Source organism: Melanerpes formicivorus, unplaced genomic scaffold (assembly GCF_026170545.1).
Source record: "Melanerpes formicivorus ecotype bairdi unplaced genomic scaffold, bMelFor1.0.p_v2 SCAF_19, whole genome shotgun sequence".
NCBI lineage: Eukaryota > Metazoa > Chordata > Aves > Piciformes > Picidae > Melanerpes > Melanerpes formicivorus.
In genome coordinates this window covers 14,787,393-14,814,958 of record NW_027142371.1, presented here as the reverse complement: position 1 = coordinate 14,814,958, position 27,566 = coordinate 14,787,393, and the positions used below count along the sequence as shown (strand labels likewise).

Below are 27,566 nucleotides of genomic sequence, written 5' to 3'. Positions count from 1 at the left end.
GCCTCGGTCCCTTGACCTGCTGCTCCCAGCTGGGGCCTGCACCCCACCAGCTCCATCCCTGCAGCCTGGGTGGATGCTGCCATTCCCTCCCCCCCGTTCTTGAGAGACCTCGGATGTGAATCCAAACGGCCCAGGACGGCCTTGGAGGAACAAAACAAGGCCATCAATCACCCTTGCTTCACTCCCTCCCCAGCCTGCAGACTGAGCTGGGTTGCATTGTGCAGAGCCAGAGGGACTCCACATCAAAGCAGGGACCAGCTGGCTGCTCCCCCTCGCCCCCCCAGCACCCAGACGGGCAGCACCCTGCCCACGAGCTGCCTGTCGGAGTTGCCCACCCCAGCCCTGCCTCTGCTCCCTGCCCGGGGCCAGCCAGCAGAGCTGGGAGACAGAACTGCTCCTTGCTCCAGGCAGGAGGCCACGGCGGCTGCGGGGAGCATCAAAGCGGGGCTGAGAGGAGGATGCCCCAGGGCTGGGATCCCGCGGCAGCATCGGGAGGCTGGGACACGGTGGCAACATCCTGGGGCCGGCAACCCGTGGCGTCACCCTGGGGCCGAAACCCCCTGGCAGCATCCCAGGACTGGGACCCCGCAGCAGCATCCCAGGGCTGGGACCTCACAGCCACATCCCCGGGGCTGGGAACACCTTCCCTCCCCTGGAGCGAGGAGGAGAAGGAGACATCGCATGCAGAGGAAGAGCCGGTTCCGTCCCGAGCTCGTCCTGGAGCACTTTGGAGGCTGCAGGGAGCCGCAGGGATGGCACAGCCCGCTCCTGCCGTGCCTCTGTCCTCACAAGATCCTTTCCCTTTGCAGTTCCTTCCCTGACACATGGCGGTCGCTTCCCCCCGGGATGCTGCTGGAAGACAGGACATTGGTTTTGGATGTGGGCTGCAGCTCCCCGGCGTTTCTCCCCATCCCAGGCACGCACGGAGGCTCTGAGGCAATGTTCTGGGGGAGTATCAGCTTCCCGGCCCAGCGCCGTTGGGTAAGAGCTTGCCTGCCTTCCGAGGAGCTGCTGGCCAGCACCCCCCCGCGGAAACACACCCCAGCCTGCTGCTGGGGGGGCTGGGGAGGCTGAGGAGGGAGCTGGGGATCTGGTCACAGTGGGAGTGAGAAGGGTGAGGAGGGAGCTGAGGGTTTGGTCATGCTGGGACTGGGGAGGGTGAGGAGGGAGCTGAGGGTTTGGTCATGCTGGGACTGGAGAGGGTGAGGAGGGAGCTGGGGATCTGGTCACAGTGGGAGTGAGAAGGGTGAGGAGGGAGCTGAGGGTTTGGTCATGGTGGGACTGGAGAGGGTAAGGAGGGAGCCAGGGGTCTAGTCATGGTGGGGCTGGGGAAGATGAGGAGGGAGCTGAGGGTTTGGTCATGGTGGGGCTGGGGAAGATGAGGAGGGAGCTGAGGGTTTGGTCATGGTGGGGCTGGGGAAGATGAGGAGGGAGCTGAGGGTTTGGTCATGGTGGGGCTGGGGAGGGTGAGGAGGGAGCCAGGGGTCTGGTCATGGTGGGCTGGTCCATGGTGGGTGAGTGAGGTTGGTCATGGCTGGGGGTCTAGGCAAGAGAGACCACCCAGGTCCCCCCTCAAGCAGTGCTCAGGGCTGGGTGCAGCACTGCAACAGCACTTTGGGTGCAATCCTCCCAGTATCTCCTATTTCCCCACTGGCAAGGGGCTGGGGTGGCTCTGTCCTGTGACACAGCATGGGGCAGAGGAAGGAGGACCAGGGAGCCAGCCCCAGCCCCCAGCACACACACACACCCCCCCCAGCACCCCAAAATGTCTCTGTGCCCCACTTGGTGCTCAGTGTTGAGCTGGTGTTGCAGCATCGTGGATGCAGCCAGCAAAGACCCACCCTGGGGCTGGGCCCAGGGGCCTCAGAGGTCTTTCCCAAGCAAAACAATTCCATGGTTCCATCAGGGCACCTGGAGAGCAGTGGCACTGCCAGCCCAGAGCCCCCAAACGCTGTTGGGCAGGGGATGGAGGCAGCAGGAGGGGACCCTGCAGTGGGTTTGTCCTCTGGAGTGAGAGCAGGGTGGTCTTGCAGGCTGTGCCACTGGAATTTACCCTCCCTGAGGAGAGGAGGAGTGTGGGTGCAGCGCTGTGGGAGGCACGTGCCCCTGGGAGCTCATAATGGGCACTCTTTTTTTCCAGCTGGCTAATTAAGAGGCAGAATAAAAGCCTCCTGGATGTGAGGCTGGGTGGTTAAAAGGGAAAATTCTCTTCCAGGTGCCAGGTTCATTAAAAGAAGGGGGGGAAAAAAGCCAAGGGGGAGAGGCAGGGCCACCAGCTGGGCAAAGAACATCTGGGGAAGGAGGTGTGGGGCTGGATGGTGCTGGGTGCTGGGAGAGAGGCAGCGAGGGGCTGCAGGAAGCACAGGGGGCTGGTGGAGTCCCCATCCCTGGAGCTGTGCAAGGAAACCTGTGGCCATGGCACACCCATGGCCATGGTGGTGTTGGGTTGGTGGTTGGATGCCAGAGGTCTCTCCCAGCCCAAACAATTCCCTGACTCCAGGTCCCTGTGCCTCGTGGCCCCTTGGGAAGCCATCCATGCCCCGGGCATCCCTGTGGGCCATGAGGTCCCCAGCTCACCCTGGGTGCCAGGAGCATCCTGCTGACAGCCTGGCAGAGCTGATCTCCACCCTGCAGAGCTTTCTCAGACTCACAGAATGGGTTGGATTGGAAGGGACCTTAGAGATCAGCCAGTGCCAGCCCCCTGCCATGGGCAGGGACCCCTCCCCCCAGCCCAGGCTGCTCAGGGCCTCATCCAGCCTGGCCTTGAACACCTCCAGGCAGGGGGCACCCAGAACCTCCCTGGGCAACCTGTGCCAGTGTCTCCTCACCTCACTCTCAAGAATCTCTTCCTCATCTCCAGCCTCAGCCTCCCTTCCCCACATCCTTCCAACATTTCCCCATTAACTGGTAGGAAACTGCCCCAAACTAGGCAGGATCCAGGTGGATGAAGCAAGAGACCCTCTCAGCATCCCTGCTGGAGCTGCTGGGACATGAGGAGGTCACACTCAGCTGCAGGCCATGGTTGGAGGAGATGTTTGGGACAGCAAAACCCCTGCTCCCAGCCCCTGCAAGCCAGCCCTGGGGGGAGCAGGGGCAGCCAGGCTGGGGGTGACAGAGCTGTGGCCCCTCCAGCCCCCCCCCCCCACCCAGCTGTGCCAGCATTGGTGCTTACACATGCAAAGCATTAAGGATTTGTTTAGAGGCCCCTTTATTGTCAGATCTGGGTCTTTATTTCCTACAAATTCAATTTGCTGAGGGATGTGTGTGGATTGTGAAATGATTTTGAGAACTGTTCCTCTGGGTTTTTTCATTTCCTTTGTATTAACTTCTCTTCTTTTCTTCTTCTTCCTTTTTTTTTGTTACAGTGTTTGGGAGGCCAGGAAACATTGTCAATAATCATCATCCCAGAACCCAGCAGTAACAAAAGAGGAGGATGAAATCGCAGGGAGCTGAGGAGCAGAGCCCAAGAAGGTGAGCAGCTAGGAGCTGGCAGCACAAGCAGCTGCTGCCACCTCTCTTGTGGCAGACACTGCTCACAGCCTGTCCCAGATGACCTCATCCTGCTCCTGCAGGAGCCAGGGACTGCCTTTGGGAGGGATGGATCCAGCTGCCCCAAGGCTGGTGCCACAGCAGGACCTGCCCAGAACTGGGCTGTTCCCACCACCAGCCTCCCAGCTCAGCCTTTCCCTTCCCTGTGCTCCCAGTGCTGCATCTCAGTGCCTTGCTGGAGGCCCCAGCCCTGCAGACATTCAAGGTCAAACCTGCTGTGGCCCTCAGCAGCCTGAGCTGGTTGGAGATGTCCCTGCTGGCTGCAGAGGGCTTGGACTCAGAGTGACTCCAGGTCCAACTCTTGACCTTGGAGGGTCCCTTCCAACCCAAGCAGTGCTGTGGGCAGGGCAGGGATCCCTCCCACGACCCTGGGACTGTCAGGCTTGGAAGGGAGCTCAAGGCTCAGCCAGCTCCAAGCCCCTGCCATGGGCAGGGACACCTCCCACCACAGCAGGTTGCTCACAGCCACCTCCAGCCTGGCTGCAAACACCTCCAGGGATAAGGCTTCCACCACCTCCCTGGGCAGCCTGTGCCAGGCTCTCACCACCCTCCTGGGGCAGAATCCCCTACCTTCACTTCCAGCCCCTCAGAGCAGTTGTTGGGTGCCCATGGCTTGGTCCTCTGCCCTTCTCCCTCCCGTGTGAGCCCTTTCAGACGTGATAATCACCCCAATTAACACCCCCCAGCAAGGGCTCTGCCTCTTGGAGGCATTAGGGACCTCTTTTGCTGCCTTTCCTGCAGCGTGGCAGGGCTGGCCAGGCCAGGAGCTGCCCCCCACACCCTCCCCGTGCCCTGCAGTGGGTGTTGCCAGCTCGTTAAAATCACAGACACATTTCTCTTCCCTTTATTTCGGCCTCTGTCATCGCCATTGTCTCAGGCTGCTGCAGGCTGGGAGCTGGCCGTGCCCTGCCGCTGCTGCTCCGCTCCACCCGCAGCTGCCCTGCTCCCCGGCGCTCCCCACGCCACGGATGGGGCCTGGGCTGGCACCAGCCTCCTGCCAGAGCTCCCCTTGCGGGGCTTTGGCACCCAGCTGCGTGGCACTGCCCAGCACAGGACGCCCCCAGGGCGTCCCTCCCCCCCCTGCTTCACTCCAGTGTGGCACAGCCTGCCAGGGGGCTGCGTGGCCTGGCTGGGGGCAGGGGAAGGGTGCCCAGCCGTGGTGCTGGCAGGGAGGGTGCCAGGGCTGTGCCAGGGTCAGACCCACTGTGGGAACATCAGTGCCAGCCAGGAGGTCTCAGTGCTGCTGTAGGAGCCAGCAGAGTTCCCAAGGGGCTCTGAGGGCTTGGTGGGAACCAGGGATGGGGGAAACCCAAAAAGGGAGCAGCAGCCTGGAGCTCAAAGGGCTGGGGACAAGGACACCTCTTCACCAGTCCCTGGCAGTGCCAGGATGCCCATCCCTGAGCAAGGGATCTTGATCTCAGTGCAGTGGTTCTGTCCCCATGCTCGGGACAGGAGTGGCTGCTTGGTGCCTCTCCAGCACAGCGTGGCACAGGGGAGGGAGCGAGAGGGCTCCTCCCAGCAGCTCGGGAGGGAAGGGGTGGCTGGGGTGGAAAGAAGTCTGGGACAGGATTTCTCTGCTCCCAAGAAGGAGAAGGAGGAATTCAGGGAATGTGTCACTTCACAGCAAGGAGGTGCCAAGGCTGGGCACGGCAAAGCCACCCAGTGGGGCAGGAGGCTGCTGGAGAACCAGCAGCACCATCCAGCTGGGAACAATGTCAGAGGGTGCTTAAAGAAGCTGGGAACAGCAGAGCCTTCCAGGGATGCAGAGAGGCAGGAGAACAGGGATGTGGGGGGCACAGGGAAGCAGGGACACAGAGATGCAGTGAGGCAGGGATGGGGGGAGGCAGGGGGATGGGGGAACGGGGTTGCAGGGAGGTGGAGATGCAGGGTTGTAGGGATGAGGAGCTGCAGGGAAGCAGGGATGTAGGGATGAGGAGTTGCAGGGATGTAGGGATGAGGAGCTGCAGGGAAGCAGGGATGTAGGGATGAGGAGCTGCAGGGATGTAGGGATGAGGAGCTGCAGGGATGTAGGGATGAGCTGCAGGGAAGCAGGGATGTAGGGATGAGGAGTTGCAGGGAAGCAGGGATGTAGGGATGAGGAGCTGCAGGGATGTAGGGATGAGGAGCTGCAGGGAAGCAGGGATGTAGGGATGAGCTGCAGGGATGTAGGGATGAGGAGTTGCAGGGATGTAGGGATGAGGAGCTGCAGGGATGTAGGGATGAGGAGTTGCAGGGAAGCAGGGATGTAGGGATGAAGAGCTGCAGGGATGTAGGGATGAGGAGCTGCAGGGATGTAGGGATGAGGAGTTGCAGGGAAGCAGGGATGTAGGGATGAGCTGCAGGGATGTAGGGATGAGCTGCAGGGAAGCAGGGATGCAGGGACACAGAGATGCAGGGATGTGAAGGTGCAGGGCTGCAGGAATGCAGGCCCCAATGTGGTGATCCCTCTGCCCACCACATCCCTCTGCCTGTGCAGACCCTCTCCCCAGCCTCATGGTGCTTAGGCCCCAGCTCAGCCCAGCTCAGCTCAGCCTAGCTCAGCCCAGCCCAGCCCAGCTCCACTCCTCTGGCCCCACTGGGAACTTGGCAAAAGGAAGGGAGAGGATTACTGAGCAGAGCCCAGCTCTTGGTCTGTTCTAGGAAAGGAGAGGCCATGCCAAGAACTGTCTGACATTCCTTCCCAAGCCCTTGGCTGAGCTCCGTGGCCTCTTTTCTGCGGCATTTAGGCCTTGGCAGCGCCGGGGCTTGAGCCCTGGCCGGGCTACGCCGTCCTGCCCTTCCCAGCATCCCTGTTCCATCCCATTTTAGGGAGCTGGAGCCTTTGCCATGGCTTGGTGTCCCCATCCCGTTGCCCTGTGCAGGTGCCCAGGCACGGAGGTGCCCCTGCCAGGCGGCTGTGGGTGCCAGCAGGCAGGCAGGGCGCCGGCTCCTCCGGGCACCGCGCTCCCCGCTGCGTGCTGGCAAAGTCCTTTCCCATGGAGGGGAAATCTGAGTGCTCCTCTTCCCCTAAGTTTCTTCAGGGAAAAAAAATATGTAAACCCCAAATCAAATCACATCAAATCAAATCAAATCAGACCAAATCAAATCAAATCAAATCTAATCCAACCCTGTTTGTTTGCTGTCTGCAGTCGTTGGCCTGAGCCTGGAACTCAACAGGATGCTGTTGGGATGGTCCGAGGCTGGGCACCCCACAAACCTGGCTGCCCCCAGCCCTGCTGCCAGCTGGGGCAGCTGGGGCTCGTCCCCACGTGGGCACAAATGGATGTCTCCCCTGGAGGGGAAGCCAAAGCTCCTGGAGCCGTTGCTGGTCCCACTCCGGCAGGGAGAGGGTCTGGGAGAGGTTAGGGTCTGCCTGGAGCTCAGGCTTTGCTGTGTGGTCTGCCAGGGGGGCTCAGATGAGCCAAGCAGTGTTGCTAAAGAGCTGAAATCATCACAAGCTGCTAATTATCCCTTCCCCAGGGGATGAAGCATTTTGCACCCCGGGGAGGCCCTGCCACACCACACTCTTTCATCACAGCATCCTGGTATTTACCTCCAGCCCTGAGGACTGCAGGCAGCCAAGCTCCCCTGGCATGGGCCTGTCAGCACCCCAGGGACCCCCACCCCCGGGGAGCACCACTGGGACCCTCGTGACACTTCCATTCTTGAGCTAGCCACACCACAGCTGAGTCCTGAGCATCCCTCCAGGGGGTTAATCCCTCTCCTCAGGGGGCTGTGCCTGCTTTGAGCACTGTCAGCTCCCTTGGGACTGAGTTCCCCCTCTGCACTGTGGAGAATCCCCACGGCAGGCCTGGGGCCATGGGAGAAGGCAACCTCTGGCTGCAGGAAGGTGCTGGAGCTTCATCACCACCGTGCACAAAGCAAGGAGGAGTGGGGTTGGATGGATGATGGGAGGGAGGGGTGGATGGATGAAGGCATGGATGGATGGATAGATGGATGGATGGATGGGTGGATGGATGGGTGGATGGGTGGATGGATGGATGGGTGGAGGGAGGGAGGGAGAGAGGGAGGGATGGATGGGTCACGATGAGAGCACCAAGCCACAGTGTCCCTCCTCGCTGAGGTCCCTTCTGAGCCAGGACAGTGCCAGGACAGTGCCAAGGTGCCCAAAGTGTTGTGGAAAGGAGAGGTGGCACCCAGAGAGCTCCCAGAGTGCGTGCAGGGCAGGGGGGGGCTGGGGATGTTTGGAAACTACTTTTCCTGCTTTCCCAAACTATATTTTTCCCTCCTCTCATCTTTGTTTGCTCAGATTCCCAAGTGAAGGATCCTTTCCACAGCTTGCTGCAGCAGGGCACAGGGCACTAGCTGAGGACCACATCCCTGCACCCCTCCTCCAGGCCCAGCTTGGGAGGTGGGGGTGGTGGTGTGAGGGTTGGGGCAGCCTCATTCCCCTCCCTGGCAGAGCTTCAGCTCCTCTCACCCACCCTGATCCCCTTTCCCTCTCCACCCTCCTGCGGTCTGGGATGATGGCAGAGCTGAACCTTCAAGAGGGGGAGATGCCCACAACCCAAGAGCATCTTAAACAGCTCAGACCTTGTCTGCAGGCCAGCTCCTGAAAACTGAATTTGTTAGTGGCATAAACAGGATACAAAAAGGGTGAAAAAAAACCCCAAGCCCAACCCAAAAGAACCCAAACAAACCCAAGCAGAAATGAAAATACCCAAAGCAGCCAAAAGGAGAGAGGAACATTTGTCCTCCATGGCTTTGCCTGCAGTGGAGGTGGTGCCCTGGTGAGGACCACAGCCCTTGGCTCCCCTGTGTGTGCTGGGAAAATCCTCTTCCTGAATGGCAAACAGAGGTGGGGAGCAGCCCCACCAGCAGCCTGGGATGCTCCTGACCCTGGGAGCTGTGGTAGCACAAAAGCTCAGCCCCTTGCCAATCCCTGCTCCTTCCCTTCCCCCCCACCCCCCAGCCTTTCTTCTTCGTTTCTGGCTTTTTTCCTCCCCTCTTTTTCGTTTCCTCCCCTGGTGTTCTCCAAACTCCGGGGTGGTTTCTGGGACTCTGACGTCAGCCCCAAGCAGGGCTGCCCGGTGCTAATGATTTCCCTGAATGTCTGCTCCGTGCAATTATCACCCTATTTTCACCTCAGCAAGATTAAACCCTGCGTCCCTCCTCCTTTATTCATTCTGAGAAAAGCCTTCAGAAGTCGTCCTGGCACAGGGCTGCCAGCGCCCTGCAGTGCTGGCTGCCGTGGGGCTGCTGACCGCCGCCTGCGGTGGCTCTGGCTGCCTCATGGCCCCAAGGTGCTGCCAGAGGGAGGGGATGGGGATACAGGGATCAGAGTGCTAGAGGGAGGATGGGGATACAGGGATCAGAGTGCCAGAGGGAGGATGGGGATACAGGGATCAGAGTGCCAGAGAGAGGGGATGGGGATACAGGGATCAGAGTGCCAGAGAGAGGATGGGGATACAGGGATCAGAGTGCCAGAGAGAGGGGATGGGGATACAGGGATCAGAGTGCCAGAGGGAGGGGATGGGGATACAGGGATCAGAGTGCCAGAGAGAGGATGGGGATACAGGGATCAGAGTGCCAGAGGGAGGGGATGGGGATACAGGGATCAGAGTGCTAGAGGGAGGGGATGGGGATGCAGGGATCAGAGTGCCAAAGAGAGGATGAGGATACAGGGATCAGAGTGCCAGAGGGAGGATGGGGATACAGGGATCAGAGTGCCAGAGGGAGTTGATGGGGATACAGGGATCAGAGTGCCAGAGAGAGGAGGGGGATACAGGGATCAGAGTGCCAGAGGGAGGGGATGGGGATACAGGGATCAGAGTGCCAGAGAGAGGAGGGGGATACAGGGATCAGAGTGCCAGAGAGAGGAGGGGGATACAGGGATCAGAGTGCCAGAGGGAGGGGATGGGGATACAGGGATCAGAGTGCCAGAGGGAGTTGATGGGGATACAGGGATCAGAGTGCCAGAGAGAGGAGGGGGATACAGGGATCAGAGTGCCAGAGGGAGGGGATGGGGATACAGGGCAGTCTGTGCCAATCCCTGACCACCCTTGCAGCAAAGACATTTTTCCTGAGCTCCAACCTGAACCTCCCCTGATGGAACTTGAGGCTGTTTCCTCTTGTCCTGTCCTTAGTTCTCTGGGAGAAGAGGCCAACCCCAGCCTCACTACAGCCTCCTTTCAGGGAGTTGTAGAGATCAGATCCCAGGAACACGTGCACTGAGAGCCATGGTGAGGGTGAGTGATGGCCACAGGCATGCATCCATATCCACGTCCACATCCATATCCATATCCACATCCATATCCTGTTGGAGTGGTCCAGAGGAGGCCACCAGGATGATCAGGGGCTGGGGAACCTCTCCTATGGGGACAGGCTGGGAGAGTTGGGGCTGTTCAGCCTGGAGAAGAGAAGGCTCCAGGGAGACCTCAGAGCAGCTTCCAGTAGCTGCAGGGCTCCAGGAGAGCTGGGGAGGGACTCTGGATAAGGGCTGGGAGTGGCAATGGCTCTGAGCTGGGAGAGGGGAGGCTGAGAGTGGAGATGAGGAAGAAATTCTTTCCAGTGAAGGTGGCGAGGCACTGGCACAGCCTGCCCAGGGAGGCTGTGGCTGCCTCCTCCCTTGATGTGTCCAAGGCCAGGCTGGATGAGGCCTTGAGCAGCCTGGGCTGGTGGGAGGTGTCCCTGCCCATGGCAGGGGGTTGGAGCTGGATGAGCTTGAAGATCCCTTCCAATTGAGGTCATTCCATGCTTCTATGATCCACATCCCTGCCCAGCCTCTGTGACTAGCAGGGGGAATTTCTCCATCCAGGAGCAGAAGCCTGGCCCCAGAGCTTTTGTCTTCTACCGAATTCCAGCCGGTGAGAGTCATCAGCTGGAGTCAGAGGCCTGACCCCCCCCGGGGGGATGATGTGCAGGAGGGAACCACGTAGTCACATTAAAATGATGTGAAAAAGGAGGGGACTTCTGAGTGCTGCCTCACGTGGAGCCAGGAACATCCATCTGACTGCTGCTCCCATCTGCCTTTCTCCAGAGCTGCCTGAAATAGCACTGATGTGAAAAGAAATTCAGCTGGAGTTTGGCATCAGTGATCCTGAGGAGAACAGAAGAGGGCCAGCTACTAAAATACCACTGGCTTGCTCCCTTCCAGATGATTTTCCCTGTGAGGGAAGCTGGAGGCAGCCCACAGCCCTGCCTGGCAGAGAGGAGGATGCTGCCTTGGTGCTGATGCTCTGGGGAGTGGTGCCAGCTGTGCCCAGGGTGAGGGGCACGCTGGGCATGGCAGCAGCACCCAGCTCCCCCCAGGGATTCCCAGCTCTCTGGTGGCAAAATATTCCACACAAACACTGCAATCCCTCCTTCCCAGGCTGTCTGGAAGCCCCATCCCACTGCCCTGAGCTCCCAGCCCTGCACTGGGAGTCCATCTCCCTGCCCTTTCCCCCCCGAGCAGCTGCTGCCAGGGCAGGAAGGGATTGCTGAGTAGTTCTGACACATCTCAGCTCCCTGGGGACCTCCCCAGCCTTTTGCTTTTAGCTTCACCTCCCATCAGCTCTCCCCAGGAGCCCTGCAGGGCTGCAAAGCAGCAGTTGGTTTGTGGCCAGGTTCAACGTGGGGGACTTCTGGCTGTTGTGTTCGCTCTTGCTTTGCCTCCTCCAGCTCAGCTGCTGGACAAGGAGAGGTGGCAGAGGCTCAGTGGAATGTGGAGGCTGATGTTGGCTGTGAGAATGATGCTCAGTGTGAGCCCTCACCTGGGGGGATGCTGGGACTGGGGGAATCTGCCCCTGCCCCAATCTGCTGCTGAGGAGGAGTGGAATAAAACCTTCAACAGCCTTCACATCCTTTCCCTTCTCCAGCCAGAGAATCAGAGAATTGTTTGGGTTGAAAAAGGGCTTTAAGATCACTGAGCCCAACTGGCACCCCAACCCCAGCATGGCCACCAAACCCTGTCCCCAGCTGCCATGGCCACACATTTCTTGAGCACCTCCAGGGCTGGGGACTCCACCACCTCCCTGGGCAGCACATCCCAGTGGCCAATCTCTCTTGCTGGGAACAACTTCTTCCTAACCTCCAGCCCAAACCTCCCCTGGCACAGCTTGAGACTGTGTCCTCTTGTTCTGGTGCTGCTTGCCTGAGAGAAGAGCCCAACCCCCACCTGGCTCCAACCTCCCTTCAGGGAGTTGGAGAGAGCAATGAGGTCTCCCCTGAGCCTCCTCTTCTCCAGGCTAAGCAACCCCAGCTCCCTCAGCCTCTCCTCCCAGGGCTGTGCCCCAGACCCCTCCCCAGCTTTGTTGCCCTTCTCTGGACACCTTCCAGCAGCTCAGCATCTTTCTGAGGGGCCCAGACCTGGACACAGGAGTGCAGGTGTGGCCTGAGAGCAGCTGGCAGCTGCTGGCTGGAGCAGTGGCTGTGAAGCAGGAGTCTTGCTTCAATTCTTTCCGTTGTACCAAGTGAAGCCATTTCATCTATTCTGCCTCAAAGGGGCTCAGCTGAAGAGATAAAATAAACACTGGGAATCTGCTCGGCGCTGGCACGCACCAGGAATTCGGTTTCGACACCAAACCTTCCCACTTGCCTGCTCCCAGCTCCTCTTCTCCTCCTCCTGCTGTCCCTCAGCCTCCAGCGCCACCCCACACCGATTCCCACTCTGGGCTTTTGCTTCTGTTCTGGCAGGCGGAGCCCCGGGAGGCTGCGCAGCCACCGGGGATGCAGCCGGGGGAGAGCCTGCAGAGGAGAAGGCTCCAGGGGGACCTCGGAGCTGCGTTCCAAGAGCTGAAGGGAACCTGCAGGCAGGCTGGGGAGGGACTGTTCAGAAGGGGCTGTGGGGATAGGGACAAGGGGCAATGGTTTGAAGCTGGAGCAGGGAGGGTTCAGGTTGGACATCAGGAGGAAGCTCTGCACAGTGGGGCTGGGGAGACACTGCCACAGGTTGTCCTGGGATGTGGTGGAGGACCCATCCCTGGAGCCATTCAAGAGCAAGCTTGATGTGTCCCTGGGCAGCCTGATCTAGTTGGAGGTGTCCCTGCTGAGTGCAGGAGGGTTGGACAAGATGCCTTTGGAGGGTCCCTTCCAACCAGATGCAGTCTGAGCCGGCGGAGCCACACCGCCAGGAGGGAAGCAGGAGCTCCGGTGCCTGCTGCAGGATGGAGGATTGCAGTCAGGCAAACTCCAAGGCCAACTGGAGACACTGGCACAGGTTGCTCAGGGAGGTTGCTCCCTGGAGGTGTTCAAGGCCAGGCTGGATGAGGCCTGCAGCAACCTGGGCCGGTGGGAGGTGTCCCTGCCCGTGGCAGGGGGTTGGCACTGGCTGATCTCTAAGGTCCCTTCCAACCCAACCCATTCCACGGTTCTAAATCCACCCTTTGGCCTTTCCCAGCGGCTTTCCCTCCGCATCTGCTGAGTCCCAGCTTTGCCTTCCCCAGGGCAGGGTCATGGGCAGTGGCAGCAGCAGGGACACGGGTGGCAGAGGTGGTGGCCGTGCCACGGGGTGCCCGGGGAGGGCCGCGGCTGAGGCGGAGCCGCATTGCATAAGCGCAGGGGAAAGGGCCTCTGCGAGCTGGCCTGGGGAGCGGCTGTGACTTTCCATTCCTGTGGGAAGCAGGGCTGCCACCGTCCAAGCATCTGGCCTTGTTATGATGGGAGAGGAATGCCAAATATTTTTCTTCCTTTATCCACTACCATCCGCTCAAAGCCTCCCTGATCAAACCCACATTCGCCGCCTGCGACGCACCGGGGCCCCTGCTCCGCACAGCTCCCTCTCCTTGCACCCAGGGAGAAAACCCTGCCCAGGGCCAGGGCCTTCCTCAGCCTGCTGTCCCTCCTCTGCCAGCCAGCTCCAGATGTTTTGGTTTTGCTTTGCTGCCTCGGCCAGGAGCATCTCTGCTGTCTGAATCCCGGTGCCAGCATCCCTGTGCCGTGTCCGCATCTCTGTGCCAGCACCCCTGTGCCAGCACCCCTGTGCCAGCACCCCTGTGCCAGCATCCCTGTGCCAGCATCCCTGGCTGATCTGCAACATGGGGCATTGCCCCTTCTGGATGCCTTGACCAGGAGCATCCCTGGTGTCTGCATCCCAGTGCCATCACCCCTGGCACCAGCATCCCTGGCTGACCTGCAACATGGGGTATTGCCCCTACTAGGTGCCTCGGCCAGGAGCATCCCTGGTGTCTAAACCCCAGTGCCAGCGTCCTGGTGCCACCCTCCTTGGCACCGTGGGCTGTCGTCCCCGCCTGGGTCCCTGGGCATCCCAAAGGCAGCCCCTGGGGCGGTGCCACGGGCGTGTGCTGCCTTTGGAGGGTCACCAAGATTCTTCCCGAGATGAAAGCGTGCTCAAGTGTCAAACAAACTTTCCGAATTATCCTCCTGGACACTCTGTCCCTGGCTCCAGGGAGGAGGAGGAACATTTCATTCCCTCTGCGCTGGCAGGGAGCGGCACTGCCTGAGGAGCCGCCGGCTGCCAGCGGCACCGGCGGGCTCAGCCCTGCCTCCCCCCGGCATCCCCCGTGGGTCCCCCGGCTCCCCGCCCACCACGGCCCCCCAGAACACCTCCCAGGTGAGGGGCAATGGCTGCCCTGCAGCATCCCTTCCCTCCTGCCTTCCAGGGCAGGCGGTGAGGAGCAGCAGAACGAAGGCAAAGGAGAGGATTTGAGCTCTGCTGGGGACACCTGGCGCCCAGCGGCGAGGAACTGGGGCCGGTAGCTCTGCTGGCCCTTGGCAGAGCCTCCACACGGCGTGGAGCTGAGCACATCCGGCCCCGAGGTCGCAGTGCTAATGAGAGGCACCTCACTGGCACCACTCTCCGGGCAGGGCACTCACCCTGGCAGGGCTCACTTATGCCAGCAGCCAGAGAACGTGGCAGGGACACAGCACTTCCCTGGCCCTTCCACAGCGTTGTCTTGGGGAGCTGGGCTGGCCCTGCCATGGGACAAAGAGCTGCCATGAGCCCTGCCAGCGTGCCAGCCTGCCCACTCTCCGCAGCCATGGCCAGCCAAGACCAGTGGGCACCGCTGCAGTCACCAGCAGCTGTGACTCAGAGCTACTCAAGGATCTCCAACACCATTCCCCCAGGCACGTTTTTCTCATGCCCCGTGTCAGGATGGCACTGCCATGCCCATACCCACACAGACCAATGGAGGGGGGCTGAAGGGAGACTTCTGGGGGTCAAGAGGAGAGTAGCCCAAATCCGCTTTCCCTGGGCACGGCTGGGAGCCCCAGGACACAGATGGGCACAGCCACTGTGGCCCCGTGGGCAGCCCTCCCATGAGGAGCTTGCTGGTGGTCAGTGGTCCTCCAAGTCCTTTGTCCCTCCCAGGAGAAGCAGAGCCAGAGCAGCCCAGGTGCCTGCAGGGGCAAATCCCAGAGAAACTGAGGCAGCCTGCATGAGCCAAGCAGCCAGAAGCTCTCCCTTGGCTGGCTGGACCGAGGCCCTCTGAGGTCCCAACCTAAACCTCTCCGTGGAGCAGGCAGCCCCTGAGAGCCACCCAAGCTCGGCTCAAGCAGTGCTGGATTTGCCCTCCCCCAGGATGGGACAAATTTCTTGGCCCCTTTATTTCCCTGCAGCCTGCATCCAGGTCGGGTGTGGGACAGGCAGGACCTGGCCCGGGGGTGTCCTGTGTGCCCAAGAAGCCCTTCCTGTGCCCTCTCCATGGGCAGGAGGAGGGCTGTGGTGTGCTGGTTTGCACTGCCTGCTGCTGAGGGCTGCTTTGGGAGCTGTCCCCAGGGGCTGGTGGCTCTGTACCCCTAGCTGAGGAGGTGGCCAGGCTGCTGCGGGCACAATTCTTGGCACAGGGGTGAGACAACGAGGGGGGGCACCTGTAGCTCACCTGTGGGTACCTGTTGAGGAAGGGTTTGCAGCCAAACCCTTTCCTGCTGTCCAGCACCCAGCTCTGGGCACACTGAGAGCCCCTGGTTGGGTTTGGGGGAGCGCTGGAGGGGCGAGGGGTGTGGGGGGGGGCTCAGTTCAGCCAGGATAAAGTGCAGATCAGCTGGGCTTGGCTTGGCGCAACCTGTCTCGGCTTGGCACGGCTCAGCGCAACACGGCTCGGCTCGGCACAGCTCGGCTCGGCACAGCTCGGCTCGGCTGAGCTCGGCTCGGCACAGCTCGGCTCGGCTGAGCTCGGCTCGGCACAGCTCCACCAGCTCGGGGAGAGCAGATCCGCAGCCGGAGCTGCCGGAGCCGCCCCGCACACATCTGCCCGCCCTGTCCGGGGGACTCGGCTCCATCCCCCCTAAGCCCTCCCAGCGCTGCCAGGGCTGGGAGCAGGGGGCTGAGCCCTTGGAGGGGTTTTTGGGGGGGTGGCACAAGCGGCGTCACCGAACCGGCTCCACCTCCCCCCAAAATCCCGGGGGGCTTCAGCGTGCCCCCAGCGCTGGGATGGCAGTGGGACGGTCGGAGCAGGGTGGCACAGCGGGACAGCCGTCCAGCCGAGGTGGCAGCTGCAGGGGGCACTCCAGGCGGTCCCCGTGCCTGGCGCTCTGCCGCTGCTGCTCCCGGGGCACTCCGGGCAGATTTGGGTTTTTTTTCCAGCGTTATTATTATTTTGAGGAAAGGGAGGAGGGGGGAGCTGGGGGGGGTGAGGGTGAAGAGGGGGGAGAGGGGGCTGGCACCGGCTATAAAGGGCAGAGCTCCGGCAGCAGCCAGCAATTTCCTGCCACCATGAGTGGTCCCCTGGCCTGACAAGCCCCCTCCTCACCCCCCACCCCCCACCCCGGGGCTGATGCCACCTCAAAGCGCGGCCGGGTGCCTGCGGGCTGGGATGGTGTGAGCCCGGAGCTGCTCTCCTCCTTCCACGCACCCTGCCAGCCTGCCACCCCTCGGCTGGCGCTGCCAGGAGGCGAATCCTCCAGCTCAGCCCAGTTCGGCTGCTCCGCTTCCCCCCCTGCCCAGATGCAGTGGATAATTCTCATGTTGCTGCTATTCATCAGCTCCATGGACATGCTCCCGCAGCGCCGAGGCAAGAAGCAAGGTAGGCTGCATGCGGCCGGCTCGTCCCACCCCCCTCGACGGGCTGGCAGGGGCCATGGCACTGCCAACCCCTGCCAAGCCCTGCCAAGCCCTGGCTGGAGTGGGCTGGTGAGAATGGGGCTGACCTGTGCTCAGGACTGGAAGGAGCTGGGAGCCCCCTGCCAGGGCTGGGATGGGCAGGAGGTGTGAATGGAGCTCAGGACTGGAAGGAGCTGGCAGCCACCATGCCCTCGAGCCAGCCCTGCTGGGTACAGCCTGCCTTCCCCTCTGCGTGCCTGGCACAGTGGGTGCAGGGATAAGGTGATGCCCAACCCTGCTGTGTTGCCTGCTTGATGCCAGCCTTGCCCTCGGGGCTGGGCAGGGGACAGGGGGGTGCTGGCTGGCACTGGGAGCAGCTCTGCAAGCCCCAGCAGAGCCGGGCACAGCGGGCACGGTGCAGAAGGGGCTGGTGCCCACTGCTGCCCTTCTCTGGAGTGAGTGGGGAGCAAAACCTCCTGGAAGGATGCTCAGAGCCACTGCCTGGCCCCTCTGTCCCCAGGCAGAGGCACCAGCAGTGCCAGCACTTGGTGCCAGAGCAAGGGCAGGGTGTGTGCTGGGGCTGTGCCAAGGTACATGCTCCTCTCTGTTGGGCACCAGCTCGTGTCCCCTCCCTGGGCAGTGCCCACCAGCTTAGGGAGAAGGACCAGGGCTGGCACAGGAGCAGGCTGGTGGTGGTGAGAGGACCTGGCAGAGTTGGGGTTCTCAGGACAGGGCTGGAGCCAGGCTGTGGCTGGTACATGTGGCAGACATGGTGCCAGCGGGCACGTGGGATGCTGTGGGTGGCCAGGCTGGCAGCAGGAACACCTCTGCTGGGAAACTGCCTGGCACTGAGAGGGGCTCAGGGTGCCAGGGGGCCAGCACTCTGGGTGCTGGTGCATGATGCCAAGCGGCCTGATGCTGTGGGGTGCCTGGGCACCTCGGGTCCTGGCAGCACCCAGGGCTCTGCCCACAGTTCCATGCCTCTGCTGGTGCCATGTCTCCCGCTCTGACCAGTGCAGAAGGGGCACTGTGGTCTTTGGGGTGATGCCACAGCACCCCACAGCACCTCCACTGCTGCCACAGGGGGATGGTTTGGGCAGCCCAGTGCCCTGGCATCGCCCGGTGCCACGGTGGCAGAGCTGGGCTCAGGATGGGCAGTGATGGGTGATGTCACATCATGTCTGGCATGGCCCAGGCAGGGAGCACACACCTGGGCACCCCAGTACCCGTGTGCCCCCTGCCCAGGGCCCATTTCAGCTCAGCTCTGCAGCCCAGCTCTGCAGTGGGTGCCAGGCAGGGGGCAGGGAACCCAACCAGTGCCCCTCACTTCCCAGGGCTCTGGGGTGAGCCACATCCTGTGGCAGGCCCTGGGCATTGCTCTGGTGGCAGAGGTATGTGCCATGCTGGCAGTCCTGAGGCTTGGCAGGGTTAAGGAGCAGTGATCATGACCCTGTGCTGCCCAGGGGTGAGGCTGCACCTCCAGTCTGGGCTCCTCACTCCAAGAAGGACACTGAGGGGCTGGAGAGGGTCCAGAGAAGGGCAACCAAGCTGGGGAAGGGTCTGGAGAGCAGGGCTGGGGAGGAGCAGCTGAGGGAGCTGGGGGGGTTCAGCCTGGAGGAGGCTGGGGGGAGACCCTGAGAGGAGGCTGGAGCCAGGGGGGGCTTGGGCTCTGCTCCCCAGTCTCAGGTGAGAGAATGAGAGGAACTGGCCTGGAATTGCCCCAGGGGAGGCTCAGGTTGGAGATTAGGAGAATTTTCCTTGCTGCCAGAGTGGTCAGGGCCTGGCCCAGGCTGCCCAGGGAGGTGGTGGAGTCCCCAGCCCTGGAGGGGTTCAAGAACCCTGTGGCCATGGCGCCTGGGGGCAGGGTTTGGTGCCCGTGGTGGTGCTGAGCTGCTGGCTGGGCTGGATGCTCTCAGAGGGCTTTCCCAACCCAAACAATCCTCTGATCCCATGACCCAGCTCACCAAACCTCCCCTGGCTCCTCACCAGGGGTTCAGGGATGGGAAGGAGGCGCTGGGGCTGGCACAGGGCTCCCCAACTTCCCTGCCCCAGGCAGCGGTGGGAGGGAAAGCAGCAAACAAACCAAAAAAGCCCAAACCAAAACAAAAGGATCAAAAAAAAACCTCAACAAAAGGCAGGAGGGGCGGGGGGGAGGGGGGGAGAGGCTCGTAAATCCCAGCGTCTCCTGGGAAGCTGCTCCAGCTGCAGCCAGGAACACAAAGCTGTCAGCCTTCCCTAAATATGTAACGGAGACCATAACAACTTAATGGATCCAAGGTGCTTCCTTAGCGAGCTCCTGGCAGGCAGAGCCAGCCCTCACCAAGCCACACCGTGCCGTGCTGCCTCCGGGCCGCCAGGAGGGCTCCAGGAGGGGCCACCCCCGCGGACCCCGACGTGGCACCCGTGCACCAGGGACTGGGGTGGAAGCCTCACCCCTGGAGGTGTTTGCAGCCAGGCTGGAGGTGGCTGTGAGCAGCCTGCTGTGGTGGGAGGTGTCCCTGCCCACGGCAGGGGCTTGGAGCTGGCTGAGCCTTGAGCTCCCTTCCAAGCCTGACAGTCCCAGGGTCGTGGGAGGGATCCCTGCCCTGCCCACAGCACTGCTTGGGTTGGAAGGGACCCTCCAAGGTCAAGAGTTGGACCTGGAGTCACTCTGAGTCCAAGCCCTCTGCAGCCAGCAGGGACATCTCCAACCAGCTCAGGCTGCTGAGGGCCACAGCAGGTTTGACCTTGAATGTCTGCAGGGCTGGGGCCTCCAGCAAGGCACTGAGATGCAGCACTGGGAGCACAGGGAAGGGAAAGGCTGAGCTGGGAGGCTGGTGGTGGGAACAGCCCAGTTCTGGGCAGGTCCTGCTGTGGCACCAGCCTTGGGGCAGCTGGATCCATCCCTCCCAAAGGCAGTCCCTGGCTCCTGCAGGAGCAGGATGAGGTCATCTGGGACAGGCTGTGAGCAGTGTCTGCCACAAGAGAGGTGGCAGCAGCTGCTTGTGCTGCCAGCTCCTAGCTGCTCACCTTCTTGGGCTCTGCTCCTCAGCTCCCTGCGATTTCATCCTCCTCTTTCTGTGGTTCTGTTTGCACCAGGGGGCTGCACACAGGGCTGCCAGGCACCACCTGCCAGCATCTCCCTGGCTTCCCCAGCACCAAGCTCTGGTTCCACCAACCCCTCTGCCCTGGGCACCGCAGCCCTGGGGCTCCTTCTGCCGTCAGCTCCTGGGGTCACAGAATCACAGCATGTTAGGGGTTGGAAGGGACCTCATCGAGTCCAACACACCCTGCCAAGGCAAGGTGAGGGATGGTCAGTGCCAGGCATGGTGCCCATGCGGGGCAGCACTCAGGGCAGCAGCTGGTTTGGCTCATCCTCACCCACCCGGTGGTCCTGGGGCGTCCACATCAGTCACCCCCTGAGGGCTTCACCACCTGCAAGATTCATTCATTCAGGGCCTGGGCCCTAAGCACACAGCACTGGCACTGCTGGCAGCTGGGTGCTTCCCAGTGCCCAGGGTTCAGCTCCCCAGCTCCCAAAGTGGCATCTCTGGGATGCATTTCCCTGGGCACAGGGAGCTGGCACAGGGAGGAGCAGTTGGCAGGGTCCCTGTGGGCTTGCTGGTGAGGGCTGGCACCCTGTCCTTGTCCCTGGGATGGGGCTGTCCACCCTCCCAGAGGTCAGGAGCACAGCAGAGGCAGCCAGGGAGGCGACAGAAGCTCTTGAGCAAGCAGCCAGATCCTTATCTGGGCTCCACTTGGGTGTTTCCAAACCGCTCTCTGTCCACTGACACTTAGCAGGCAACAACTAATTAATGCAGGTCAGAGCATGGACTCACAGAAGCCCAGGCTGGTCTGGGTGGGAAAGGACCTTCCAAGCTCACCCAGACCAACCCCTGCAGTCCCCAGGGACAGCCCCAGCCAGAGCAGGTTGCTCCCAGCCCCAAACAACCTGAGCTGCAGTGGTGCCAGGCATGGGGCAGCTCCCAGCTCCCTGGGCAGCCTGGGCCAGGCTCTCCCCACCCTCAGCACCAAACATTTCTCTCTTCTCTTCAGCCTCAATCTCCCTCTTTGGGTTCAAACCATCCCCCCTTGGCCTGTCCCAACAGGCCCTGCTCAGAACTCTGTCCCCAGCTTTCTTCTGGCCCCTTTAGCACTGCAAGGCCACCAGAAGGTCACCACTCAGCACCTTTCTGTTTAGCTCATGGGATGTGCAGCTGGCACAGGGACAGGCTCAGGCTGGCACCCTTGGGCAGAACTGGGTGCAGGGCAAACCCTCAGGGGGCATGCCCAGAGCAGTGGGAGGCAATGGCTCTGCTCATCCTCACGCTGCCAGCCTGGGCACAGGGCTGGGATCTGGGGAGCAGAGGGAGATGGGGTGGCACTTGCAGGGAGATGGGACAGTGCTGTCACCCCCATGGCTCAGAGAGGAGCTGAGACCCTCCCTGGTGCCTTGGCCATGCCATGCATGTGTGGGACATCCATGCCACAGTCCATGTCCTCCAACTGGACAAGGGCTGTCAGCATGAGGGGACAGTGAGCTGCAGGGGCAGAGAAAGCCAGCAGGATGCTGTGCTGCATCACCAGCAGCCATGAAGAAGTCACTGCCCCACTCTGCTCAGTGCTGCTCAGGCCACACCTGGAGCACTGCCTGCAGTTTGGGTCTCTGCTGGACCAAAACAAGTTGTGGAGAGGCTGGAAGTGTCCAGAGAAGGGCCAGGAGAATGATCAGAGGTCTGGAAGTTCTCTGCCCTGTGGGGGAAGGCTGAGAGAGCTGGGGCTGTTCAGCCCTGAGAAGAGAAGGCTCAGGGGAGACCTTCTCCCCATGGCCCAGGACATGGAGACTACCAAGGAGGTGATCTAGTGGGAGGTGTCCCTGCCCATGGAGTCCCTGGAGGTGCTCCAGAAACCTGTGGCTGTGGCACCTGGGGCCATGGCTTGGTGGCCATGGAGGGGTTGGGTTGATGTTGGCCTGGGTGACCTTAGAGAGCTTGTCCAGCCCAGACAAGTCTGTGACTGTGTGGAGCCTCCCTGGCTGCAAGGAGCCCCTGGGAGGAGCCCAGGGGTGATGGGGACAAGGGACTGCTGGGGACACTCCAGAAAACAACTGCTCCCCATGAGAACAGCTGAGCCTTTGGACTCACCTCCCAGGGCAGGCAGTGGTGTCCCCTGCTGCAGCCACTGCTGGGGCTCAGCTGGGAGAGTGCTGGGGCAGCTCCTTGCAGCTGGGCAGGGTGCTGGGGCTCAGCTGGGCAGGGTGCTGGGGCTCAGCTGGGCAGGGTGCTGGGGCAGCTCCTTGCAGCTGGGCAGGGTGCTGGGGCTCAGCTGGGCAGGGTGCTGGGGCTCAGCTGGGAGGGTGCTGGGGCTCAGCTGGGCAGGGTGCTGGGGCAGCTCCCTTCAGCTGGGCAGGGTTCTGGGGCAGTTCCCTTCAGCTGGGCAGGGTTCTGGGGCAGCTCCCTTCAGCTGGGCAAGGTGCTGGGGCAGCCCCCTTCAGCTGGACAGGATGCTGGGGCAGCTCCTTTCAGCTGGGCAGGGTGCTGGGGCTCAGCTGGACAGGGTGCTGGGGCAGCTCCTTTCAGCTGGGCTGTGGGCTGGAAAGCTTGGCCCGGGTGACCCTGGCAGGCTGGCACTGTGTGACTCTGTTTGTGCCCCGCAGCGAGCTCTGGGCTGCTGGAGAACTGCACAGGCTGCGTGCTGTGCTCCGAGGACAACGGCTGCATCTCCTGCCACCACCGCCTCTTCCTGCTCATCCGCAGGGACGGCATCCGCCAGGCCGGGGTCTGCGTCCACACCTGCCCCCCAGGCTACTTCGGCCTCAGGGGCATGGAGGTCAACAGGTGCACAAGTAGGTCCTGTGCCGGCTGGGCACCCTGCCCCAAGGGTGGGCACGCACTGGCACAGGTTGCCCGGGGATGGGCTGCGGCCGTCCCCCCACCCGGAGTTGTTCAAGGCCAGGCTGGTGGGAGGTGTCCCTGCCCATGGCAGGGGGGTTGGCACTGGATGGTCTCTGAGGCCCCTTCCAACCCAGCCCACGCTGTGAATCCTCCTGGTGCCCCCCACGGCCCTGCACTGGGACATGGAGGGCAGGCTGATGGCTCCGTTTCCCATGGCATCCTCACTGGCACGAAGCTTGGGGGCAGCGGCAGGAGCCAGGGGCAGCCAGGCCATGAGGCTCCCTCCCCTCTTCCCTTGCCCCACAGCCGGGCCCTGCCCCTTCTCAACGGCTGCCCGCTGGGTACAGGGGTGCCAGCTGTGGGCTCAGCCCCTGCCAGCCCTCGGGGATGCCCCTGGTGACCAGCTCCCCTCCCTGGCAGAGTGCAGGTCGCCCAGCTGCGAGAGCTGCTTCAGCAGAGACTTCTGCATGAAGTGCAAGGAGAAGTTCTACCTGCACAAGGGACAATGCTTCCGGCAGTGCCCCCCCAGCACCGCGGCACAGCCTGGCACCCGCGAGTGCCAAGGTAAGCGGCGCCCACGCCCCCTGCCCTGTGCCCACACTGCCCAGGGCCGTGTGCCCCGCTGCCGGGAGCCCACCATCCCCTCTCTGCCCCTCTCCGTGCCCCCCACCAGAGACCTGCGAGCCGGGGCCGTGGAGCCCGTGGAGCCCCTGCACCCACGAGGGACGGACCTGTGGCTGCAAGTGGGGCGTGGAGACGAGGGTCCGGGAGGTAGCAGCGGCCCCCCGGGAGGAGGGCACCCCCTGCCCCGCGCTGCTGGAGACCAGGAAATGCCGCATGAGGAAGCACTGCCCAGGAGGTGAGCGCTGCAGCACCCTGCCTGCCGCCCCCCGGCCGCGGCAGAGCGAGCCCCGAGCTGTGCCACGGGAGGAGGGCCGTGCCCGCCTGGTGCCCAGTGAGCCTGGCTCTCCCCTCCCAGGCACTCCGGGGCAGGTGGCTGCGTAGCTCTGCAGCTCTGGAGGCACCCTCTGGTGCCGGCACGTGTGCTGAGCAGCCCTGGCACTGGCAGGACCCCTGTGGGCGGCGTGGCAGGCTGGCTGCTCCCACCTGGCACGCCCCGAGGCCACCTGGAACTGGGACTGGGGCTGGCCAGTGTGCCGCTGCCAGGCTGGCACGGGTGCCGGCCTGAGCCACCGCAGCAGGACAAAGCTGCCGAGCTCCAGCTCCCCTCCTGCCGTGCTGGCAAAGGGGCAGGCACGGCCCAGGCTTCCTGGCTCACAGCTGTGAACGAGGAGGCTTGAGACTTGCAGGGGAGGCTCCTGCAAAACCCTCTAAGCCCCTAAAATGCCCCAAGTGCCCATGGAGGGCACCATCCAGGGCACTTCTGCTGGCCCAGGCTGTGAGATGCATCCCACAGTGTGGTCCTCCTCCATGGCTTGCTCAGCCAGAGGTTTGCCCCTGCTCCCTCACTGTGTCCCCCAGCCTGGGGAGGTCCCCACCATGGCTTGCAGCACCCAGCCCCTGGCATGGGGTGCAGGCAGGTGGCACAGGCACGGGCAGGTGGCCAGCAATGGGCACAGAGAGGAGGCTGATGGCATTTCTGCACACAGCAGGCTGGACCAACACCGTTCTAATAAATCTCCTCTGAATAAGTGCTGGAAAGAGAGATTGCCTGAGAGGGGATCTCCAGGGTCTGGGGGCAGAGCTGAGCTCCGGAGGGCTGTGGCTGGGGGGCTGCAGACTCACTGTGTGCCATGGGAGGTGCCAGTGGCACTGCCAGCACAGCCAGGGGGCAGAGGGGCAGAGGGATGGAGTGTGAGGGGGGCAAGAGAAGGAGGGAGAGAAGGGGGGCAGAGGAGCTGAGTGTGCTGGGCTGGGGGTCAGAGGAGCTGAGTGTGCTGGGCTGGGGGACATCCCAGCACCATCCATCACAGCCTCTTCCTGCTGACAGCACAGGGGAGTTGGTTCCTAGCCCACCCCAGGCCCTGGCACACAGCATTGGGGTGCCAGGTGTCATCGATTTTGGGGGTGTTCCCCGCCCTGCTGGGCTGCTGGTGACAGTTTGATGTGGCAAGTTTGGCTGCTCTGGAGCATGGTGTCCCACGGCATGGTGCCAGGAGGGTGCCTGCGGTGTTGTGGCCGTGCCCAGCCCTGCCTGGCACAGGGGAGGGGCATCCTGGCAGTGGGGACTGTGGTGCTGGTGTTTTGGAGGCGTGGTCCCCACAGACATCCTGGCACAGTGCTTGTGGGGTGACTGGGAGGGCAGTGGCACCCCAGAAAAGTGCCTGGCAAGCCAGGAGCCCTGAGGCTGTGGGGACAGGCATGGGGAATGCTGAGGCTTTGTGCTCCTCAGCTCTGGAGGCTTCCCAGGAAGGCAGAAGGAAATCCCCCCAGCAGCTCCCCACTGCCTGCTGCCCCGGCCAGGCGGGCAGGGGAGGGCAGCCCCTCTATGCCCTGCAGCCTGGCATGGCTGGCAGCTCCTGGCAGGCTGCTCAGTGTCACAGCAGAGCAGGAGTCTGCCCTCGCTCCCAGGCTGCTGCCCAGCAGGCCAAGTGCTGAGTTATGGGATCCAGATGCTAGAGGAGGAGGAGGAGTCCACTTGATGCAGTTGAGACAGCAGGGAAGTCCCCGAGCGTGTGGGGACAGATTTGTGCCACCACTTCTGAGCCGTGCCCGGGCGGCTGGAAGGGAGAAGCGTCGGCGCTCGGCCGAGGCGCTCCCCCCCGCGACTCTGCTGGTGGCTGTTGCGCTCTCCAGACGCTGGGCGGTCGTGCTGAGCCCTCTCCGTTGTGGGTGGCACTGTCTGGGAGATCAGAGCCAGAAAAGAGGGCAGGAAAAGAGTCGCAGCCCTCGCACAAGGCTGGGCACCATCTCTGTGCTCCTCGCACAGGAGAGTGTGGGGAGAGCGACACCAGGACACCACCACCCCCTTCCCCTCCAGTGCCACCCAGCTTGAGCTTGTGGTGGGCACAGGAGCAGAGGCAGAGGTGCCAGAGGAGCAGAAGCAGAGGCAGAGGTGCCAGGTTTGGGGCAGCTGTGCCAGCGTGGGCTCCCGTTCCCGTTGGAGCACACAGGGCTGATCCAGGATCCCTGCTTGGTGTCCTGGCACTGACCCCTTGGCCAGCAGAGTGAGGAGCTGCAGAGTGCTCGGGGTGGCTCCTTGGGACACGAGGAGATCTGAGCCCCAAGCCTCTGCCCACGCAGCGCTGAGGCCTTGGCATGCTGCTAAGGGCTTGGCCTCGCTGGGACGAGGCTCTGCTGGGGCGTGGGGCATGCTCCAGGCCAGTGCTTGGACTTGGTAGTCTCAAAAGTCTCTCCCAACCTCAGCAGCTCTGTGTGCCTCTGATCAAGGAGACCTCAAGGAGGTCATTAGCACCATGCCCAGAGGTACCCCCAAGGCCACCCCAGCTTCCCACAGCACCCAAACCCTCCCGAGCGCTGCCTGGGTCCTCTGCAAGGCCCAAGGTGGTGGTGGGCAGCATCTCCCTACCTTTCTTTCAAGAGCCTGGCACGGCTGTGACGTGGCTTTGGGGTGCTGGTGGCACCACCATCCTGCTCCACCATCCCAAATCCCTACCCACAGACAAGCTGGGATCCCCTCCAGGCAGCCACCCCCTAGTTTGGTTGGCCTGGCCTGGCTGTTGTGGGGCTACCAGGTGTGATGTTCTGACCACAGGTAGCCCCTTAGTGACCCTCTTTCCTGCTGGATGGATGACCTGGGGGGGGGGAATGACCTGAAAGGGGCTTCCTGGGCTCTCACAAACCAGGGAAGAGGCTTCTTGGGACCACACTCAGAGGTCTTACAAGCCCAGGGATGGACTTTGGGGTGGATCCTACCGCCCCGGGGGCCAGAGCGTCAACCTTCTTTTTCTCCTTGTCTGTTCTTGTTTATTTTCTCTCTCTTCCAGACAAAAGTGAGCCCAAAAATAAAGGCAAAAAGAGGCAGAAGAAGCCAAAGACAGAACCACCACACGTGGGCACTTAGTGGCACTGGCACAGGAGCCAGGGCAGGGCTGGGGTGGGGGGAGAGGAGCAGGAGCTCTCCATGGCGCCGACCGGCGCCATGGAGAGCTCCTGCTCCTCTCCCCCCCCCCAGCCCTGCCCCGGCTGCATCATCCCCAAGTTGTCCACCCCTACCAAAACCAAACTTGCACAATTTCCCCCTCCCTTCTTCCCTGTTTGAAGGCAAATTTGCAGCCTGCAAAGCCTTTCCTCTGCAGAGATACAAAACCCAACACATAACCCAGCACAAGAGAAGAATTGCAACCGACCTTAATTTGCAGCATCCAAAGCTGTGGCCCTGGGGCTGGGGGAAGCAGAGGTGCCCCTGGTTGCTCCTTCTCCCCCCCTTTCCAAGCCTTCTCCAACCTTCCTCTTCCTCCAGATGGGTGGGATGAGGTTGGACACACACACCCCCCAAGGGGTGGTCTTGCCCCTTCCCCCAAGGGCTGGGGTTTGCTGTTGCCATCACGTCCCAGTGGGTGCTGCTGGACAGGGTCCTCCATCCTTCAGCCACCAGGCTGGGAGCCTGCTGGGATCCTGGCGTTCAGCACCACCCCCAACACGACCACTGGGGCCCAATCCTGCCATCCTTGGGCTTGAGGAGCTCCCCTTCCCAGCAGGAATTCGGGGTGCTCATCAAGGGTGTCTGCGCTCTGTGGTGCCAGAGCGAGCCCCAGGCAGGGGCTGCTGCTGCCTCCTGCATTCTCCAGATGGAAGGAGCAGGCCCCCCACACTCCCCCAGCTTAAATAAGGCACAATCTGGGGGTGCTGATCCTGACCCCATGTCGGTGCACCCCTCCAGGCCCGCAGGGATCAAGGCCACGTCTCCCATTTGTCACTTTTATCGCGTATTTGACTTAAAATTGTGCCCCAGCCGCCAGCGTCTCTGCTCCTGGGATCGGAGCCCACTCCCCATCCCTACCCTAAGAGCGGGCAGGGGGAGGCCAGAGCTGGCAGTGGGCTCTGGGGGCTGCACAACCCCTTCGTAGGGAGAGCGCTGGGTGTCAGCATCGAGCTGGTCCCAGGAGCCAGCTCGAAGCCACCGCGGAGCCATCAGGGCAGCTCCGGCGGCTCCTGCGTCTCCGTCCGGTCAAATAAACGAATGAACCCTCCCCCAGCCTCCGGCCTCCCTGCTTTCATTTCCACCAGGAGCTGCAGGAAAGGAGTGGGGGCGTCGGTTGTCGCCGTGCTGGCACCCCTGGGTCCCCTGGCCACATCGT

The 27,566-nt window shown here is 62.4% G+C and overlaps 1 protein-coding gene and 1 long non-coding RNA gene across 2 annotated transcripts; both read left to right on the top strand.

Moving 5' to 3' along the window:
* The first annotated feature begins 384 nt into the window (after positions 1–384).
* LOC137447079 (uncharacterized) lies at positions 385–10,414 on the top strand. The gene is made up of 3 exons (XR_010988779.1): positions 385–981; positions 3,366–3,471; positions 10,307–10,414. It is a non-coding gene; the product is annotated as an uncharacterized lncRNA (long non-coding RNA).
* Positions 10,415–16,114: 5,700 nt separating this feature from the next.
* Positions 16,115–26,351, top strand: RSPO4 (R-spondin 4). The gene is made up of 5 exons (XM_068150303.1): positions 16,115–16,454; positions 22,107–22,295; positions 22,765–22,908; positions 23,018–23,203; positions 26,253–26,351. The coding sequence occupies exons 1-5, from the start codon at positions 16,376–16,378 to the stop codon at positions 26,327–26,329; spliced, it is 675 nt and encodes a 224-aa protein (XP_068006404.1). The 5' UTR covers positions 16,115–16,375; the 3' UTR covers positions 26,330–26,351.
* Positions 26,352–27,566: the final 1,215 nt, after the last annotated feature.

Excerpts from the sequence above, each read along its gene's own strand:
- RSPO4 (XM_068150303.1), top strand. The coding sequence starts at position 16,376 with ATGCAGTGGATAATTCTCATGTTGCTGCTATTCATCAGCTCCATGGAC. Across the intron at positions 16,455-22,106 it reads GCGCCGAGGCAAGAAGCAAG|CGAGCTCTGGGCTGCTGGAG; the intron begins GTAGGCTGCATG and ends TGTGCCCCGCAG. Across the intron at positions 22,909-23,017 it reads TGGCACCCGCGAGTGCCAAG|AGACCTGCGAGCCGGGGCCG; the intron begins GTAAGCGGCGCC and ends GCCCCCCACCAG.